The sequence below is a fragment of the Mchenga conophoros genome, linkage group LG17, assembly GCF_057382185.1.
Source record: "Mchenga conophoros isolate Kocher_MC1m ecotype Shallow Benthic linkage group LG17, M_conophoros_male_GT1.1, whole genome shotgun sequence".
NCBI classification, from domain to species: Eukaryota; Metazoa; Chordata; class Actinopteri; order Cichliformes; family Cichlidae; genus Mchenga; species Mchenga conophoros.
The window spans coordinates 30,929,357-30,949,959 of record NC_140542.1 but is presented as its reverse complement, the minus strand read 5'-3'; the positions used below and the strand labels follow the sequence as shown (position 1 = coordinate 30,949,959).

Genomic DNA, 20,603 nt, shown 5'->3' with positions numbered 1-20,603 from the left:
ACAACCTATGATGAATGAAGTATATGTGTAAGATGCTGTCGGTCATTATTTTTTATCTAATAATCCAGATTTATGAATTTGTTTTGCATGTTTTTCATCTAAAATCCAAACTTCTTACCCTGTGGCTAATGCTTCATAGCCTTTTCCACATGGGTGGGGGTTATTATCACAGTGCTCTTCTGACAAGCAAAGTGAGTTTCTTTCGTGCAGTGGTCAGACAAATAACTGACTGACAGAGCTGTCAGCCACTCACGTGCCCAGGTAGTCCCATACTAGCCCCCCCATTGGCTGCTGAGAGGCAGCCGGGGCAGGGGCCTGTTTTCGCGACTGCTGAGAACGCCACAGATGAGAGGCAGCAGGATTTCTGGGATGTTACGGGATGTTATGAGCGCAAACACACACAAAAAAAACCATAAATGCACTCACACCAATGCGAACCAATGTGAATATACACATATTTGTGTATAAACATGGGAATAAGAAGGGGAATGGATGGAGAGATGAATTAGGGTGCAAGAAATAAAGGAGAAAATGGTAGGAGGAAATGGGAAGAAAAAGAGGGAGAGGAATGAGCCTGCAACAACTAATGAGTTCGTCTTACAGGAAAGATCACCAATGACTCTAATCGGCTTCAGATTCAGTCAGAAAATAAAAATAATGGGTGGTAAAGTGGAATCTGAGACACAGTCTTTCACACAACCTAGAGACAGGTCAGTGACACCCTGAATGAATGAATGAGGCTTTAGCAACTGATTTCACAGTCACAGCCAGCAAACTCCAGTAGCCCCTTACAGCCAGTGGAGGAATACAAATTTTTCCATCGGGACCGATCTCTAGGCCTGTGTGACTGAGCCTTAGATAAACAATCATTTCACCAATAAACACAATTTATCCATTGATTTAGGTTAAAGGAAAGAGATACACAAGTATTAAAAGAAAACTGCTCAGTGTCGATAATTGTTTAATCTACCATATTTATCATCCTTTCTTACCTCTCTAGTTCATGAATCTTTTTCTCCTTGTCATTCTTTTCATTCTCCATCTCCCTGAGGATCTCGAGAAGTCGTTCCACCTCAGATTGGGCCTTCCCAGCCTCCTCTTTGCACCGGGTCACTTCCTGCTCAAGGCTGGAGATCCGCTCAGAGAGTTCAGCGTTGGCCTGAGACTCTGCCGCTGCACTCTGAGCCTGGAACAGGATTTAATTATTAAAAATAAACCAAGTGTTAGCTTTCAAAATGAGGTGACCATCACGCGATTGAAACGATAAGCTCAAACCAAAAAAGGACGTGCCAGTAACAACATGTGTGGAGGGTGAGCTGGATGGATTTCAAAAAGATGCATGCTTTTAGAAAATTTTTAGTGGAAGTGTTCCTCTTAAATAAAATGACATTTAGCTCTAAACATCAGGCTTTAGCGGTAAGATACAAGATTTGTATATGTCAGGTTTTAGATACTGCATTTACAGTAGCATATAAAGCAAACTGTTGAAATAGACACCCCAGTATTGTAGAAATTATGTACAAAGCATGTTACACATTTTTTTAAAGGGCTCTAATTGTTTCCAAATATTCCTAGTGTTTTTTTCCATGTTTTCCACTCCAAAAAACTCAAAAAAAAAATTTCTGTTTATTACTAGCGAGAAATGTGAAGACCTGTGCTGAATGTATGTGCACATCCTTCACCTTAATTTAGCAGATAAAGTCTGAACAACAGTATTTCTTCAGTTCTGAGCAGTCTCATACTCAGCGAAACACAATACTGTTTTCTTCTGAACATTTCCAACAGGCGTCTGGGATGCCAGGGGACAAACAACACAGGTTTTGTGGCATAATATAAATTTTCATTAACCATTTGTATTGCAATGGCTTCATTCTAGTTTTAGCTGATTGTTTGGGGGACTTTAATTTCTCAGTCAGCTTACTGTATTTTTTCTTTTTTTTGGTCCACATGTCTCTAACAAATCTATGATCGCCTCTTATAAACTTTTATAGATTTTAGATTTTCAATTGTAAGATTTTCAAGACTAGACAGGTGTGGTTCCGATGCTAAAAGCTTATATTTGTATCAAATTAATATTTAAAGTAATGACTTTTAAGAATGCCACGTTTGACACAATTCACCAAATCTAAGAAAGATGTCATCTAATAAACAGACGTTTATTAGATGACATCTTTCTTAGATTTGGTGAATTGTGTCTTCATTTTTACCCCCATGTCAGACGATACTTTTAAACCACCCTCTGCCCTAACTGCTCTGAAATATCTGTTTCCCCATGGTAAGGAGAAAGAGATGATGAGGAGAATATAATATAAATGAAAGTATTAGGCATATGTGTTTCACACACTCGCAAATTGGCACACATATAACATTAACAAAAAAAGACAAAACCACAAGCTAAGTTTCTGGTAAATATTAGTATGAACGATGAGAAAAGGTGAATAAATTTAAAAAGCATCTAAGTTTTAGTGGCTCTCTTCTTTCTTCTGCTCTGTTCATCTAAACTTAAGACACAGAAAATGTGAGAAGAAGAAAGAAAAAAAAACAAAGACAAATACAACAAGTTATAACCAGCTTAGAGGTTAGAACAGCTGTGTATATTTCCCAGAAGTAAATGTTGCTCTTGGGATGGACTTAGTATGTGTGTGTGTATGTGCGAATGCCTTGCTCCTACAATACATAAACCCTATTAGTTTTGGAAGTGTACAACAGTTTTCATAAGTCTTTATGTGGAGAGGAAATGTTTGAGAAGATCTGGGTGGAGCAGAGACAGAGAAAGACAAATAAAGGAAGAAAGAAACATCACGCACACAATGTCACATTCACAATTTTTCCATCCGCGTTACAGTAAAAGGAAGAGACTGAAATCAAGTCTGATGAGTAAAACACCACACATTCCCCCTTTTCTCTCACACACATATAACAACACACATGCATCCAGAAACACACACAGCTCTGGATACACATTCGGCATGTGATGGTGTGCTGTCTTCACCAGTCTGTGAAAGTGACTGTAAGGCTGTCAGCAAGCTGTCACACACACAACATTTTCTGGGCTGCTGTGTGGGAGAGAATACGTATGTGATATGCACACACACACGTGCACGTACACACTCTCTGCCTTCCTAGGAAGGCGCAAAAAGAAATGAGAGGTTAGGTTTAGTTTTCTGCTGTTTTCCATGCTTTAACTGTAGCTACTCTAAACAGCTTTTCACCTCTGAGTTTCATGCAGTAGATAATCTTGTAGTAGTCAGGAATGAGCCAAGAAAATTCCACCTGCTTTTGTCTAAATGCGGCCTACAACAGGTGACATAAAATCCCTCGTTCTCTCTTTGAAGGCATCAGCGTTTTTGCTTTCATAGCTCTATGAATAATTTGCCATTTACTTTATATTTACAGCCTTTTCAGCTAACCTTCTTTAGTTGGTTCTCCAGCTTGATGCACTCCTCTTTCTTCTGCTCCAGGTTTATTTCCAAACTTTTCAGCCTGTTGTCCTTCTTGAGAGTCGAGGAGGCCAAAGAGGAAGCCTTCTCCTTGAGATCCAACACTGATGTCTGGGTGGAGGAAAAAACATTGGAGACAGCTCCTTAATAGTTATTACTTATTTAGCTTATTCTTCACACCCATTAGAAAACAACAATGGATTAATTAAATTTTTTTATTTTTTCCAACCTATAACAATAATGTTATATTTAGCAAAAATAATTATTATGAGGTAGGGAAAAAACATTTGTGTGCTTCTGATTATATTACAGAAAGAAATTCTTATTCATAATATGTGATATTAGACAAACAGATTTAAAGTGATAATAATCTGCAAGCCCTTCTTAAACCCTTCGGTCATGCACTCTGTTTGTCATTGCATTTCCTGTGACCTGTCTCTGTTCGCACTCTCAGGCTCAATCCGTCTGTCTGTGAAGTCTCTCTTTTTCTTTCTTTTCTTGGGATTTCCTCTTTTGGTAGGCGCAGTGAAACAGAAACCAATGAGACCAGAAGGAGAGACTGTCAGACATGTAATTTTACCCATGACTGACAATAACAACTCTAGACTCCGGATCATCATGTTTGACTGGGCTTTGGTCAAAGAAACCTTACTCTGATTATATTTAGGTACGCATATATACTCCTGTTGTCAGACAAACCCCACATCTGCCTTCAGCAGCAGAGAGAGGAATGCTTGTTTTCTCTGAGAGTTTCCCATGTATTTCTGAAATTATATTATAGGACTGTGACAGGTTTTATGACCCCACAATCACTAAAATTAGTTTAAGGAATACAGTACAGTCAGACAGGGTACAGAGAACTTTTTACAGTAACAAGTAGAAAACTGCCCTTTTAAAGGAACAGCCCGAGTTTGGTAACTTTACCTAATCAATTTCTTGTTGAAAAAGATCAATAGGAGTCTTCATATCAAGAATACAGTACCTCTATGCTAGCCAGCCTGTCATGGTCCTGGGTCATTTTGACCCAGTGTTCTTAGGTTTCTTATGTTTTTGTATTTTGTTCTTTATTCATTCCATGGTTCCTAGGTTGTTCAGTTTAGTTTACTAGATTTGCCGTCGTGTCTTTACCCCCAGGGTCCCCCTCCACGTGTCTGAGTCCCCATGCCTTGTTTCTCCTCCTTGTGTTTTATTTCACGCTTTCCCTGGTCCGCTATGTCTGTGTTCTCTTCCTCTCTGGCCTGCGTCTCTGTGTACTTCCTGTTTTACTTTGATAGTCTCCCGTCTGTGGACGCCATTGTTGTGTTTACTCCTGCCGTGTCTCGTTACGATTATCAGTGTCACCTGTGTTCCCCGTGTGCTCCCACTTCCCTCATTAACCATCTGCGTATTTATGTCCGCGTCTCCCTCAGTTTTGTGTTGTGTTGTCCCACATGACTGTGTGTCCTGCCGTGTGTTTCCTCGTGAGTCAGTTCCTTTAGAATCTCCCAGTTTAGTTTTATATTATTTTGTATCGCCTTTAACTTCTGTCAGCAATAAAGTATTTTGAGTTCAGTCCTGTTTCCCGTGAGTTTGCGTTTGGGTCCAATTCCTGCCTGCACACAGCCTAATTGTGACACAGCCGATATCATTCTACACATCCAAATGTGATTGCTTTACCCTGCTTACAATTCTTGCTCCCTCTGCAAGCAGCTTTGCAACCCACCTCAACCCCAGCTCCTCATTTTCATGCTGCATCTAACTTTATCAATGCCATGTCTGATCCCTTCACTGTTTTTGTACTGGAATATTCCCACCTTGTGTTTTCCATATATGCATAAGGAAATCTCATCAACCCATCATTGCAGATGGCTGCTCCTCCCTGAGTCTTGTTTTGCTATTGGTTTCTTCCCTTTAAAGGTTTTTTTCCTTCCTACTGTCGCCAAGTGCTTGCTTAAAGTGGGTCATTTGATTGTTGGGGTTTTCTCTGTATTATTGTAGCTATGTTACAATACACAGTGCCTTCAGGGGACTCCTGTTGTGATTCTGCATTAAATAAAACAGAACTGAAATTGAAGAAAATCCTTTACAACAGAAAACTGCATTTCTACATGTATTGCTCTCTAAATTTCAATTCAGAATCAACAATTAACTTGACATTCATTTCTCTGGACTGTGGGAGGAAGCCGAAGTACCGAGAGAAAACCCAGAAAGTTACAGGGAGAACATGCAAAGTCTACCCAGAAAGGCCCCAGTCGCTCACTGGATTAGAGCCTTATATGCCTTAGTGAAATAACTAAGGCACATAGTTAAATTTGCTCTTACTGCAAATCCTGCAGTAAACAATAGTTTAGTTTTGACGGTGTCCCTTCTGATAGTTGTGTTACTTCTTAATTTGCTTTCTTGCCTTTTGGCTTTAAAGCAGGACCGTCAGTTACACTGCGATAGGCTTTCATAACAGAAAATCTATGTTAAAATATTTATTTTCCTTAAAGTAGATCTTGCATGTCTGATGTATAAGCTTAATATAAAATATGTATAAATGTTATGCTTCAGACTCATGTCAAGCTGACATCACCTTGGAATAGTTTTGCTTAAATGATCTAGGTGGGTTTATAGAGCTCAAAATCGGCATAACAGGTCCCCTTCTAATCTCAACTTCATGAATTGGCTAATAGTAACTTTTATTCTGTTGTGCTGCAGGGTGAATAAAGAGAAAACAGAGTCTGAGAATGCTTTGTCATTCTCTGCATCTCTCTGTCTTTGCCTCTGCTGAGGTGTTTTGTACAAATCACAAAGGTCACAGGCAGAAAAATTCAGCTCTGATCATTGTTTCTTTTGGTTGTGGGCCTTGGATTTTGTTGTCAGGGAAACATGACTGTTTCATCGTTGTCCTTCAGCGAAAGAACTCTGGGAGGATTCAAGGTCTGCTCTACAGTGATAGATCAATCACATTTTCTTGACAGGAACACAGTGAGGAAGGAGAGAGAATGTGTTTTTTTGACTTTTAGCACAAATATGGACGTGTGTTTTTAAATTCCTGAGTGTGTCTTCTACCTCACGGTCAGCCAGTTCAGCCTGCAGCTGGGAGACTTTCTCCCTCAGCTCTTTCAGCTCCTTCTTGATGGTCTCCACTTCCTCCCCCTTTTCCCGCTCCTCCCTTTCCCGCTGCTCCTTCAACCGCTCGATGATTCGCTCCTGGAGTGAAAAGAGAGAAAGGGAGAGAGAAGGAAGGAGATTGGAGTGAAAGAAGGTAGTCGAGGTAGAAGAAGTGATGGAAAATAAGAGAGGAAAAAAAATCACCTCATACCCTCCAACAGTCATTCACAGTCACTCAATATCAAGTTTCTATACTAATAACAGTCATATTAAACTTTATGTACATGGCAGCTTTGACAGGATCTAACAGCCAACAGCGATTTTAGGCCCATAATATGTTTTGGCAGAAGATGTAAAATTCACAACCACTAAAATACAATAACCGATCTCTATAGCTTGAGAAGAACATAGCGGCCCGTTCAAGTCAAAGTACAAAAGTTCACACGTGCAAAAGCAGTGCAAAGAGTGTATACTGGGTCTGCAGTGTGTTTTATTAAAATATTATTATTATGGGTCCTCATTTGACTTGTACAAAATAAAAGCGGTGGCACTTTGGCTAAAGGTTAGTTTAAGGTTGACTTTAGAAGTAGTGTTAAATCTTACTGCAATAAATTCAATCTCTAACTCTCATCCTATATTATCAGGAGTTGAGCTATCAAACCTGGCACACAAATACATCTTGAATGTTCTTACGTACATCAGATACTATGATCTCACCATATTGCCTAACATTGACCTGTTGAATGAGATAACATGACCCTTTTTATCATTTATGCATCTGTAACACTATAAAAGCATTGCATTTTTATAATTTCACAACAACAGCATCTCATTGAAATCCTCAAAGCTTGAATATTATCATGGTTTCTAAGCAGCCACTTGGATCTTAGATACACCTGCTCAACTGCTCATTAACACAAAAACTTAATCAGATAATCACATGGCAGCAACACAATATATTTAGATATACAGACATGGTCACAATTACCTGTTGAAATTCAAGCCAAGCATTAGAATGGGGAAGACATGTGATCTAAGTGACTTTGAATGTGGCATGGTTGTAGGTGCCAGACAGGCTAGTGTGTGTTTCAACACTTGTTAATCTATTGGGATTTTGCCACACAATCATTATAGAAAATAGTATGAAAAAGAGAAAATATCCAGAGAGTGACATTTCTCTGGATAAAAATGCCGTTTTGATGCCTGGAGGTCAGAGGAGAATGGCCAGAAAACCCCAAGCTTATGGGAAGGGAACAGATACTTATAAAACCACTTGTTACAACCAAGGTATGCAGAACAGCATGTCTAAATGTGCAACACGTCGACCCTTGAAGCAGATAAGCTACAGCACCAGCAGACCACAGTGGGTGCCTCTCCTGTCAGCTAACGGGCAACTGAGGCTATAGTTTGCATAGAAAAAAGAAGATTGGAAAAACAGTGCCTGGTCTGATGAGTCGCAATTTCTGCCACGACATTCGTATGGTTTCCTGAACATGACAATGAGTTCGCTGTACTCAAATAGCCTTCAGAGTCACATCACGGACATCCAGCTGACAAATCTCTGTGATCCTGGAATATTATTTTCGCCATATTGTAGCAATGCTATGAAGAATTAAGCAATTAAAGAATTAAATAGTTACTATATCATCACTCTTATATTTCTCTTCCATCTAATTCTCTACCACCTCTATTTTTTCATATTTTGCACCTTGCACTTTAATGGTTAAACTCAATAGTTTGTAAAGACAAACCAATGAGGGTCTTCCTTAGTCAAGACTTTAATTAATTAATTAATTCTGGGTTTATTGGTTTTCGTGAAGAATACCACTGTAACATCAACATTCTTCAAAATAATTATGATAACAGAATGAGGGATGCAAATATTTCAGTCATGGTTGTTTCTACCGTTTACAGAGACAAAAAATACAGAATATAGCTGCAAACACCATCAAACATGAGTAATATTGTGCATAAAACTCAAGCACTGGAAAGTTAAAATGCAACATAATTCATCTCAGAAGCAGAAGAAGAAACGAAAGCAGGGCAAGGAGATAAAAATGGATGCAGAAAGGAAGAAAGCTAAAAATGAAAGGCGCCAGCAGAATGAAAATGAGAGGAAAAAAGCTTGTGAAAGCCGTGCAAGTGAAGCAGGAGTCGTCGGCCACATCATCCTGCCAACACTCACACGTCTAACTGACACCCTCAATATTAGTCACTGGACAATTAATAGGCCTGTTTCCTGTGCGCGTGCAAATGCAAAGGAGATTGAGTTGGTAACATAATCGTGCATAACACCGCAAAAATATATTCTCATCAAACACTTTAAAGTGTTCTGCCGCTCTAAATGTCGCTGGTTAGATTCCCAGAATCAGGGTTAAATCCCCACTGAGAGCAGAGTCATAAAACAGTCGGCTCTGTGGCTAAAGTACCTGAATGTCCAAACCCAAAGAGTGACCAATGAACTACTTTGAGCCATGTGGCTGCACATTGGACAGTTCCTAATCTTTTATGAACACAAGCTCTGGATGATTTAATAATGAAACAGCCAGTGTGATTATTGGTCGATTTCCATTTATCCAGAGCCATCTGGTCATCCTGTGGGTGGTCTGCAGTTTTGCTCATCAAGATTTTATTAATGCAACCTTGCTCAAGAGTTAAACGGTCGGGTGAGCGTGTACGTGCATGTGTGTATACCTTCTCAGCCAGAGCCTCCTCCAGCGTTCCCAGTGCAGTGTCTGTGTTTGAGGTGTCTGTCTGCAGAGACTTGACTCTGTCTTTCAAGCCACTCAGCTGTTTTTCTTTGTCCCTCAGTTGATCCTGGAGGTTCTCTATCTGCAGAAAGAAAAGGAGAGAATAATTCTGTGGGGTTTTCAAGAATAATTTGCGCATTGACCACTCAGTGAGATTTTGTTGGCAGCTCTATTGGCTCTAAGACTCAGCCAAAGTGAAGTACTGTAGCAGGTGCTTTTAAGTCCACAGGAAACTGAACTTCTGCAGAAGAAATGCAAATATAGCAGCACATCTTAAACATGTGGACAAAGTGTGTGTATGTGTGTGTGCACATGTATCAATCTACATAAGCAACAACTTGAGCTTCAGGCAAGTCTGAGGCTCTTTGAGGGTTCAGGTTAAACTGCAGGGTGAAGGTTAGAATTACTGTAGGCTGGGGTTAGGGATAGTTTAGATGTGACTACACAGGGAAACCATTATGTAAATGAGGGTCCTCGCAAAGCTAGAAGTGCCAGCACATGTGAAGCTCTCTGTGTGAGAAAAAGGAAGGCGGGACAGAGAGTGATCACAGACAAAGATAAGAAGTTATGTCAACTTTGTGGTCTTCATTAAGAAATGGATGGAACAAAAGGTTGAACCATACAGAAATAACAGAATCAGGAGGAAAATAGAGCTTGAAAGCTTATGTAATGTCTTCATATGAGTGAACTTGGGTGGGATTATTGCACAATTTCAATCTCCCCCTCTTTATGCTTCTCTTGCCTTCCCCTTGCCAGAGAGAAAGTTAATCAAATGATTGGCAAACTCTCACAAAAAAAGACTGGAGTCAGATTGACATCACTGCAGGTGAGACACACACACACACACACACACACACGCAGCACTACAAAAATTGCGAGCATGTGTGTGTGTGCTTGTGTGTTCATACAGTAAAACATTTCCAGCACCTCATTAATCAACTGTTGACCTGACAGGTTGACTGACACGTTCTCCACCTCCTCCTCCTCTCTGTCTCCTGTCTCACACATGCACATACACACATATGTGAACACACACTTGACATTGAGAGGCAGTGAGAGCCTTTGATCTGCATTTCCTGAACCTGACATACACACACACTCACTCACTGCTTCTCTCTTGTCCTATTTTAGTTCCCAAGTCATCTGTGATAATGACCCAATACAAAAACAATGATCAGCTATGTCACAATGTTCCTCGCAGCAGAAATCATCTATGTACTATTAAAACACGAGGCGGAGGGCCACAAAACGGAAAGAAGGTATTTTTTGTGTTTTCACATGAAAAAAGGAGACCAAATTCATACTTTTTTCAGATGATATCAAGAAGGAATCAGCAGCATCTCTGCCTCCCTATCAGGCTCTGAACTGTTTTCCATTTGAAGATGGCAGAGGTCATCATTTATTAATCAAGAGGAACTCATTAGTATGCATCTAATGATTTTAAACACACTCTGTCTCTCTCCTCCCCCTCCCTGTCTTGCTTTATGTCTGTCTGCTTGATTGTCTGTATCAATTATCTGCACACAGTCTCCATTTCTGCATTTTTTTCTACAGGACACAAATGCTGCAACTGGGTGAGGGAGAAAATTAAGACGCAGAAAAGACACAAAAGACTGATGATGGAGGAATGCAACCTCACACTGGCTTCTCTGTAAGCTTTGCACTTACTGTGTTAGATGCAGTGGCCTAGATGACTGCAAGAATCCTCCTTTAGATATCCCCATTCAAAACCACTACAATAGCTGTTATGGTAGTTTGCTTAAATTGTCTTATTCCAAAAGTTCCACCAACATATCTGACAAGCACTAGAGTTTTTAGGATAGCAGGGTGAATGTGTGTGTCTGTATATGTGTGTGTGTAGACAGCCAAGACAAGGGGTCACTCTGGCCCATCCATCTAACTGACAGCATTACCGCAGAGATACTCACAAAAACTACATAGTGAAGACCAGGAAAAAGTATGCAGAAAACACCAGAGACTTCAGTTTTGCCTAAACGGCCTGTCTGTGTGCAGCTGTGTCTTTCTGCTCACCTGTCTGTCTGACTGTTTGTCTGTCAACGTCTGCTTGCATGCTACATGCTGTGTTAGAGCCCCATCTAGTGGTCATAGTATTAAATGTTGGCATATTCTCAGAACATCAATTTCTATCAGCATGAAAAGGAGTAAAGGTGTGTCTGCTTCAGCTCTAATGCATGTTATCCATTATCCAAAAAGTCTGAATATCGCAGTTTTCCTCTGGACACAAAGAGATGAAACTGACGATATTAGAGGTAATGGTGATGCTGGTTTATTTGGAAGTAAGCTAGTACTATGAGGGCAACATGACCAGAATCAGCTAAAAGAAAAAAAGTACACTGCCTATTGAGGCAGTGTACTTTAAATGTGTACTAAATTAAGGATAACACTCCATAAATGCTCACCCTGTAACATTTTAAACCATAACAGATGCAGTGCATTAACCCAGGACTCTACAATTACTGGTTAGCTCAGACCTAAAACAGGGATCACAAGGACTTCAACTTTGCTTTATGTGTCTATATTAATGGAGTGCATTTTGTGTGTTCTCACCTTCTTCTGTAGAACATTAACTTTGCGTTCCTTGACGTCCATCATGTCTTTGAGGTCAGTGATCTCTCCTTGCTGAGTGCTTTTCTCCTCCGTCAGCTCTGAGATCTGCTGACTCTTTTTAGAGAGGAGCGACTCCTTTTCTTCCAGTCGGAGACGCAAGGCATCCACCTGTGAACCCACAAGTAGGTACGCAAAAGTGCAAATAAACATTCACACACCAAATATCAACGGTGAAGAAGCAGAAAGGTTGTAATGAGGGTGTAGCTAAACCTCAGTCTGTAGTATGGCAGCTCTCTGTTCCTTGGCGGTTAGTGACTCTTTGAGTACATCCACATGTTGTTTGCTGTCAGAAAACTGATTGTTCAGAGTGTCCAGTTTGGTCCTGAGAGCCAGCAGCTCGCTGTCCTTACGGCTCAGCTCTTGCTTGGCCTGTTCCATCTGAATAACACAAAATATAAAAGGGACAGACAGATAAAAAAGAGCGTGTAAAGGTGTGTACTGGAGAGGACGATATGCTTTCTAATATCATATATAAGCATTAAAATGTACTACAAGCTTTGCAAAGTAAGCACTCAGTCCTAATGTTAGTTTTAGCCATTACTCTGCAGAAGACCAACTGTTAAAGAAGAAACAGGTACAATAATAAGAAGTGCTCGCAGCTGACTGATAATGCTTTTAAGATACAAATCTTTTTTTAAATGCACAACTTTACTGCTTTATTCAGAGGGGAAAGAACTTGTTACGGAAGATTGCAGATATTTTATTAAGGCCTGCAGACACGTCTACCCTTTACGAGTAAAAAGAGATGATGGTTGCGGTGATGGAGAGAGGTACAAGACTGCTACCTCATCCACATAAAAAGTGAAAAACAAGAACAGACCGTGGTTTTAAACTCATCCCTCTTACAAAGGTTAGTGTGTCAGTTTATCTCCTAAAGCTGTGACTATGATCAAATATATCTTGACACAATGAGGACCTTAGAAGAAAAGAACGGCCATTTATTTTAGTTCTTCTCCTGAAAAGTAAACAAAAGTTAGACATACATGGAAGTCAGTGCAGTATTAATCTATTTTGCTCTTAGCTATACACTTCAACTAATGGGTCAGGGTCAATTCTTTCACCTGGCCAAAGCTCAGGAATCAAATACAGTAAACTGCCACATTTGGAGAAGTTGTGTATTACAATTTCACTCCTTTTAACATGAAATTCAGTTTGCAGGTGTTGTGATTAGGGGTGAATTTAACATGACACAGTACAAGAATGGACCCAAACCATACAGTAAATCAGTCATATAAAAGCAAAGCAAACCCAGGAGCAAAGTGGTCTAAACTACAAATGGACTGAAACCTCATGCAAGGACAAAGAGAAGTGTGTTAGTGATACAGACACTGCAGCACAGCACAACTGGACTCTGCTGGAATTCTGTAGCCGTATCGATCAGACTGCTGCGTACGACTATTACTATCAAAAGCCACTGATCTCACACACAAAGAGAACTGAAATTCCTGAGCTGTTTATAGAGACTAACTTTGTCAGCTCACCAAAAGAATAGAAAATGCTTTCTCCTGGTGTATTTAGCAAAGTGTAGAAAACACATTTGCTAACCCAGGTTTTGAAGAATGGCTCAATTCATTTTAGACTGGCTTTAAAATTAACCTCTGTAATTCCTCATGTCTTGAACTGGTTCAAAACAGTTATAGGATGCAGATATATGCAAAATGGACCATGTTAATGGCAATTTGATGCAATAACTACATGAGAAAAATAAGTACACCTCATGAGTGGATATTGAGTGAACGGTCCACGATGCAGCTGGTGTGCATAGTTTTGACATTTGAATGTTATAGTTGCTTACTGCTGTCTGAACACACAGCATGCTACTGGGAATCTATTGGAAATCTACTAGAACTACGTTAGCCAGTCAAAGAAAGAAAGAAAGAAAGAAAGAAAGAAAGAAAGAAAGAAAGGATGCGCAAACAGACACAGAGGTGTGTCTCTTACTGCCGACACCTCCTGCTGAAGCTCATTGGCTCGTTGCCTTAGTTCCTCCTTCTCTGACTCGCTGTGAGTTAGCTCTTCCTTCAGCTGCTCAACCTGGCAGGAGAGGAGGGCATCAACATGGGTGCTTCCCATTAGCCAAGCTTTGCTTCTTGCTTCCCTTACTTGTGTTTCTTCCTTGCCTCTAACCTGCTTCCAATAAGTCAGAGGTGTGAGGGCAGCAACAGCCTGCAGTTTATCTTATCATTACTAGTATTAACATAAGTAACTTTACAGCCTCTGCAGGTACCTCCGTTCCTGTTGTGTGCGTTTTGCCTACAGTATTATAAATAATACCGTGTTATACTGAACTGTTTCCACAACAGCCTGCCTGCTCCTTTTACTGCCCCATCAGATCAGCTGACCACTAGATAAGCACATGTTGACCGAAAGCTTTTGCTGGGAGCATCTGCTCTTCCAGCTTAGATTCCAAAAAATGCATTAAAAGGATTAAAAACTCCAGATAATGGTGTTTCTTGAATCAATTTTGGAGTGAGTGGCAGAGCTTTGAAGAAGGGCAAACATCTAATTAGCAAAATGGAGAGCACACCGGGCCATAACAAGTATGTTGCCACAGTTGCATCTGGCATGCTTAAATAATGTATATAACCCCTACATTGTTTTACAGTACTGTGTCCTTTGAAGACTTCTTACTGGAGCATTTCTGAACATGTGAAGAAGCGTGCATTATTTTTATTTTGATTAACAAATGAAATGGCTCTTTGTTGCTATTATTAAAAGCTCTGATTGAGGAGAGCTTTACACCTTCGATTAAATACACGTTAAAGCTAATAATGTCCATAACAAGAATGCATCTAGTGTATTACCACAGATATGCATGCCAACAGCAATGAAATCCGACTATAAAAAGGTACACCATGTAAATTACTTCCTTCCAGTTTTGAGACACAAATCCACTACAGAGAAAAACAAGAATATATCAGCTCGCGCACACAAAAAGTCTGCTGAATTTCCAAACTGGATCGCCTCCCCACACGACAGACGTATACGGAGTTTCCGTTTTAATGAGCACGGCTCCCAGACACTTTTTATTCCTGACAGTGAAGTTGTATCCGTCAAGGTAGTGAGTGTGAAAAAGCAAATTTATTCTCAGCTAAGCAAGAAAATCCAGATATTGTTCAAAACACAAAGGGAAAAAATGGTGAGACAAGCAAATACAGCCAGACAGGCAATAATGGAGCAAAAACACTTTTTTTTATAGTCTCCAGCACATTGACTAAAATTTGACAAGATAGAGCAGTGTAGCCCTTTTAAATCATACTGGGACTTAAAAGGAAGTAAATAGACAAGGTCAAACAAATCCTACATGCTAACTATTCTATTTAGAGTCCTTTGATAGATATAAGGATATATTCTTATTATTGTTTATATGTTTATTTGATGCTTTGCCTTCACTGCTGCAACCTTGTTGCTGACAGAACCACTGCCATGTTTGAGAGATGAAACGGTTTCGTATTTCCCTAAATTATTATAAGGTTTGTATCATTTTTTAAAGATTTTAAAGTTTGAATATTTCTGACTTAGTTTGAAAAGTGTGTCAATTTAAATGTAATTTAATCTCACTTGAGGCAGTAAAGAACTGAATGAATGTCTGTACGAGGTTTGGCTGTTAGTTTGAGATATCAGTCTATATAAATCTTTGTGAAGCTCTTTTAGTTCCTATGACTTCCAGGGAATTCCTGTGTTGTGAGACTTTATCAGCTGTTTGAGCCCCACTGCTACCTTTCAGACTTGCACGGTGGCCTCATTACTCTATTTACAGGCAATTTGTCCTCAAACTTAACAACTATTCTCAACTCTTAATCAGTTTAATGCTGTATCTATTATTATGTTTCAGTTACTGTCTGGACTGTATGTGTTTGTACATTTATCACCTTGTTCTTCATGAACTTGGAGTGGGATCTGTAGACCTCCATCTGTTTGATCTCCTCCTCCCTCTCTTCACTGCTCAGAGCGCCATTGGATTTCAGCATCATCACCTCCTCTTCCAGCTCTCTCATGCCACGCTCCAACGAGCTGATTTTTGCATCCTGACAGGAGACAAACACATCTAACTAATCAGACCATAAACAAATATACGGTGATAATAAAATGGGGTGAAATAGGAGCACAGGTGGAAATGCAATTAAAGGAAGTCTACGTGAAAATAATGTAAATGTAACTATTGTTGAATGCTTAAAGACTTTATCTAATAATCCATTATGTTTTTAAAATACTTGAATCTGTATCTCAATAATAATCAGTGAAGCCCAACAGACATAGCAGTTGGCCAACTTTATCTTGTCAATATTAACTGCAAAGACAGAAAGACTTTCAACAGAACGTAACAAAAAAGATGCTTTAGGTATGTTTTTCCAGCAGGTAGTAGAACGCATTTAGAGGTCAGAAACACTAATGTCCAGTTCATGCTGTGTGTTGGATAAACCTCCGACTGAGAGTCTGAAAAATTATTTGTTTTCTTCTTTTGAGTCTAAAATGTTATCCAATGCAACAAATATATTAATATGGGATATTTAAAGTCTTGTTTAGTGAAACTGCACTTCATGGTGTATTTGTGTCTATTCTTTACCTTATTTTCCATCATATTTACCCAGCAACCACATGTACACTCATTAAACTTTTCATTAACACTATTAATAATCAGCAAATAATACAGCAGCAACTCAGTGCATTTAGACATTGATGAAGACCAGTGATAGTCCCAAGTATTTGGACTGTGTAATTCATTCATGCTCTAGCAATCCTATGTCATTAATAGCTATAATATCCACATAATATGCACATTAAATACAGCACTACAGAATTAGCAGCATTTCAGATTTAACAATTTGTATTGTTGGGGTCAAAATAATCCTCTATAAATGTAGACATAAATTTAAATCCCTGTATATAGATATATACAAACACATTTCTAAATTACATTAGCATTTGTTTACCTTCATTTCGATGACTGTCTGCAGGGCCTTGGTCTTTGTTGATTCTGGAGCTGCTTCGTATCTCCTGTGCAGCTCCTGAGAGGCACAAACAGCACGATCAGCAGATGACAGAGAGGGAGACACAGCGGGATGGAGCGAGGGATGGGGCAAGAGAGGAGAAGGTCGAGGGCCAGGAGGCGAGACGAGAGCAACTGATGGGAAGGGATGGAGTGAAGGCTGAACCGTTGGTGTAGGACGAGGAGCAGGTGCAGGAAAGGATGGCGAGTGCTGGAGGGACGGATGAGCGGAAGGGTGGACAGAAGAGGCAACAAAGAAAGAGGGAAAGTGGGGAGGACAAGAGGAGGGGGTGGCAACCGGATGGTTGTAGTGCCGGTGAGAAGGAGGGGAAGGGACAGGGAAGGAGGGAGACGAACGCAAAAGGTGATGCCGTGATGGGGAGAAAGCAGGAGAGGGCTGGAAAGGGGGTGACACATGGAAAGGAGGGGGAATAGGGATCGAGGGAGAAACAGGAAAGGAGAGAGATTCAGCTAGAGGTTTCCCTCTAGGAGAAGCACTGGCTTTTAGCCTCCTTGGATCAATCCGGCCATCCCACATCATTTGAACTACTTGAAACAGCACTAACGACGCTAACTGTGTTTAGCCTGTGTTTAGATTTTAATGATCAAATCTGACAGCCTGGAATTGTGTTAATTCAATGAATTAGTTCCCAAGCTTCAGTATCCATGGATTAAGAAAAATATAAAATGGTTTAAAAGTCCAAATTAACCCAAAGTCCAGAGTGTTTTTTCTCTAAAATCATCAAAATTCTCAAAAACATGCTATCTCACTACTCCAATTTACTAAGAAAAATGCAGTAAAATGTCTAGCAGCTGTTACTTCATCACTAGTCTTCTAGTCAAATGAAGTGAGACGAAAGTAGGGGGAGTGCAGTTGGAAGGGCACAAATAGAGAAAGAAAGAGCAAAGGAGGGAGTGAAAGCAAAGGGGAGGACACGGCTGTGTATGCATCACTGCTTTTCTTTGAAGGACACACACAAAGAGAGCTAATGCATAAGCCAGAAAGCATAAAAACATGTGAGTGAAAGGGATAGTAGGAGGCCATTGCTAGAGGCGATGACAAGGATGGTACAGATGCCCACACACACACACACTCACACACACACACTGTGGTATTCACTGAAAAAGTACTGATACAACAATTGCAAAAACAAGAACGTAATTACAGCTTTAATTATGAAATGTCAGAAAACATAACTGTAAAATTTAACCACTGCTGAAAAATTGCCTCCATCGTTATTTACTTTAGAGATTACAGCACCCTCATCTTAACCTAACACCTCTTTTCTGGGTCATTTAGAGGAGTTGTAGCTTAACTGACTGTCAAACCTGTGTCCGAGGTCTTTGCATGCACAAGTCACCTGACATCACTCGTGTTATATAATTATTTTTTCCATTTCGAAGGTATTTTTTGTTGCTTTAATTATATAAAAGTACATTGGCACACGAGGACTCGTTTCTTAATAGCCAATGCTGCCTAAATACTGCCTGTCATATTACGGCATTGCAATTAAATTTTCTGCTGCTCATTCCTGTGCAATATCCCATCTGCCCTCCCGTCATATTTCTTTTCAAGATTTTCTTATTTAATCACTAGTGTACATATATTTATATTTATAGATACATATATATTTAGTCATCTTTTCTCTTTTACCACGTCTCTCTAATATTTTGCTCTTTACTATTTTTCTATTTCTTTATTATTTTATTTTATTTTTTTATATTTTATTATATTTTCTTCTACTGTACCATGCTGCTGAGTGACTGCTGCTCGTCAAACACATTTCATTGCAATGTTGACCCTATGGTAACTTGCATATGACCAGTGTTGGTCAAGTTACTTGAAAAAAGTAATCAGTAACTAATTACCGATTACTCCCCCAAAAAAGTAATCCCGTTACTTTACTAATTACTTATTTTCAAAAGTAATTAATTACTTAGTTACTTAGTTACCTAGTTACATTTTAAAAACACGATTTACAACCTGAATAGGTGATAAAGCGATAGATCTTTCAGCCCAATTCTACTTTTCTGCATAATCCATCATACAAAATGTAATCAAATGGAAAAGTCTCTTTTTAAAACTTGTTTTATTAGTTTTAACTTTATGCATCAAGCAAAAATTTTATTATATGCAACATTCTCTGACTGGAAGAAATTTGTTTAACATTTAAACCTATTTTCTGCACATTCCAGCACATAAAATATATTTTTTGTGTGTGTTTACACTCACTCTTTCAAATAGATGCAAGTAAAACACAGAAGAAAATAAATAAAATCAAAGACTAGCGGTTCTGTTGCTCTATTTTCACCTGTAAACCAGGAGTGGCATAGGCGGAGGTTTACCCTGGTGCAGGTGTGCCGCAGCGGTCAGTGGAAGAATCCGCGAGTTTCTCTGTGAGTTTCCCATTACGTCATAGTGCACTCGGTGTGTTTAGGGGGGTTTCGCTTTAAAAAGAAGTTTTCTTCCCACGCACAACGGACACTAATGTTTTTGTCACTTTTTATGGAATCAAACTCAAAGTAAGGTCAGTACTTCCACGCTTTAAACGCTGCACGCTCATACTCTCTCCCGCACTCGATATATGATGCACTGTTGATCTGCACACAGCTGTTGTCACCAACGTCGCACTCGCTTACGTCACTGTCATGAGACATTCTTGCAAAAAAAATCACGGTTTTAGTAACGCAGTAACGCAGCGTTCCTACGGGAAAGTAACGGTAATCTAATTACCGTTTTTGCAACAGTAATCCCTTACTTTACTCGTTACCTGAAAAAAGTAATCACATTACAGTTACTGCCCATCTCTGCATATGACAAATAAAACTGAAACTGAACTGAACTGAAACTTAAATTTATCACACCAAACAATCAGCTAATTATTGAATTATATGCCATCTTTTCTCATCTTAAAGCCTGAACCATGAAATAATTGCCAGGGTTACATTAAAGCTACACTTTTTAAAGTGTGCTGGCTACAGCAGTAATTTTTATCAATAGCTAAAACTAATTTAAAAACAAAAAACAGATAAATAAATGGCATATATAATGACAACACATTATCTTTTGCACAGTTATATCCCCCCAAGTACCAGACATGGATATCTCTTTCCCTTTTCCTTTTACTCAAAAAACCAGCCTGGTAAAACAGCCATGGCCATTAGTTTGCTGAAAAAAGTCACTGAAAATTTTGCACAAAATGGTCAACTTTTGTGTCTCAGACTTGGACCCCAGCAGTTCTAGTCCAACACTACACCTGTTGAGCCAATAAACAAAAATCTAGTGCACACTACGTCACATTTAATATGGATATATGCAAATGGCATAAACAAATTTTGAGAAAAATTCCTAAACCCTTTGACATTCAGTAACCATGAAGGGAAGATCTTTCTGTGTCCTAAAAAGAGCACTTTAAAATTAGTTCATGTTTTCAAAAGTCTGAACAAAAGGAAGGAAGGGAGGAATATTTTTAGGTTCTATATTTGGTGATTTTGCTGATTAATTACTTTATGTGATTAAGTGGCATTTTACAATCAAGAATCCAGGAGGTTAGATTAAAAGGCTGCATGTACTTTAAGCAGAGGATTATTTAATAACTGCACAGCAGCATCCCCATGAGGGACATTGTTGAAGGGTATGAAAATTGTGCTGCAGGACATTACAGTCTAGTTTGTTAATTAGCAAAATGAACAATATCCCGAAAGGAAGTGTCAGCACAG

At 39.4% G+C, this 20,603-nt stretch overlaps 1 protein-coding gene across 12 annotated transcripts in view; it reads right to left on the bottom strand.

The window, feature by feature from the left end:
- LOC146555711 (ELKS/Rab6-interacting/CAST family member 1-like) overlaps positions 1-20,603 on the bottom strand; it is a 157,545-nt gene that overhangs the window by 97,240 nt on the left and 39,702 nt on the right. For 6 of the 12 annotated variants that reach the window (XR_014889104.1, XR_014889105.1, XM_085250925.1 and 3 more), the window contains exons 7-15: positions 16,828-16,902; positions 15,766-15,921; positions 13,835-13,927; positions 12,104-12,271; positions 11,834-12,001; positions 9,210-9,347; positions 6,474-6,614; positions 3,411-3,551; positions 993-1,186 (exon numbers count right to left, since the gene is read on the bottom strand). Coding sequence is in view for 9 of the 12 variants with exons in the window: in XM_085250925.1 (XP_085107051.1) it covers positions 993-1,186; positions 3,411-3,551; positions 6,474-6,614; positions 9,210-9,347; positions 11,834-12,001; positions 12,104-12,271; positions 13,835-13,927; positions 15,766-15,921; positions 16,828-16,902 (1,274 nt within the window). In the remaining 3 variants the exon portion in view is untranslated. Of the gene's footprint in view, positions 1-253; positions 365-992; positions 1,187-3,410; positions 3,552-6,473; positions 6,615-9,209; positions 9,348-11,833; positions 12,002-12,103; positions 12,272-13,834; positions 13,928-15,765; positions 15,922-16,827; positions 16,903-20,603 lie in introns of all 12 variants that reach the window. The other 6 variants (XR_014889106.1, XM_085250930.1, XM_085250931.1 and 3 more) reach the window with 3 other exon arrangements.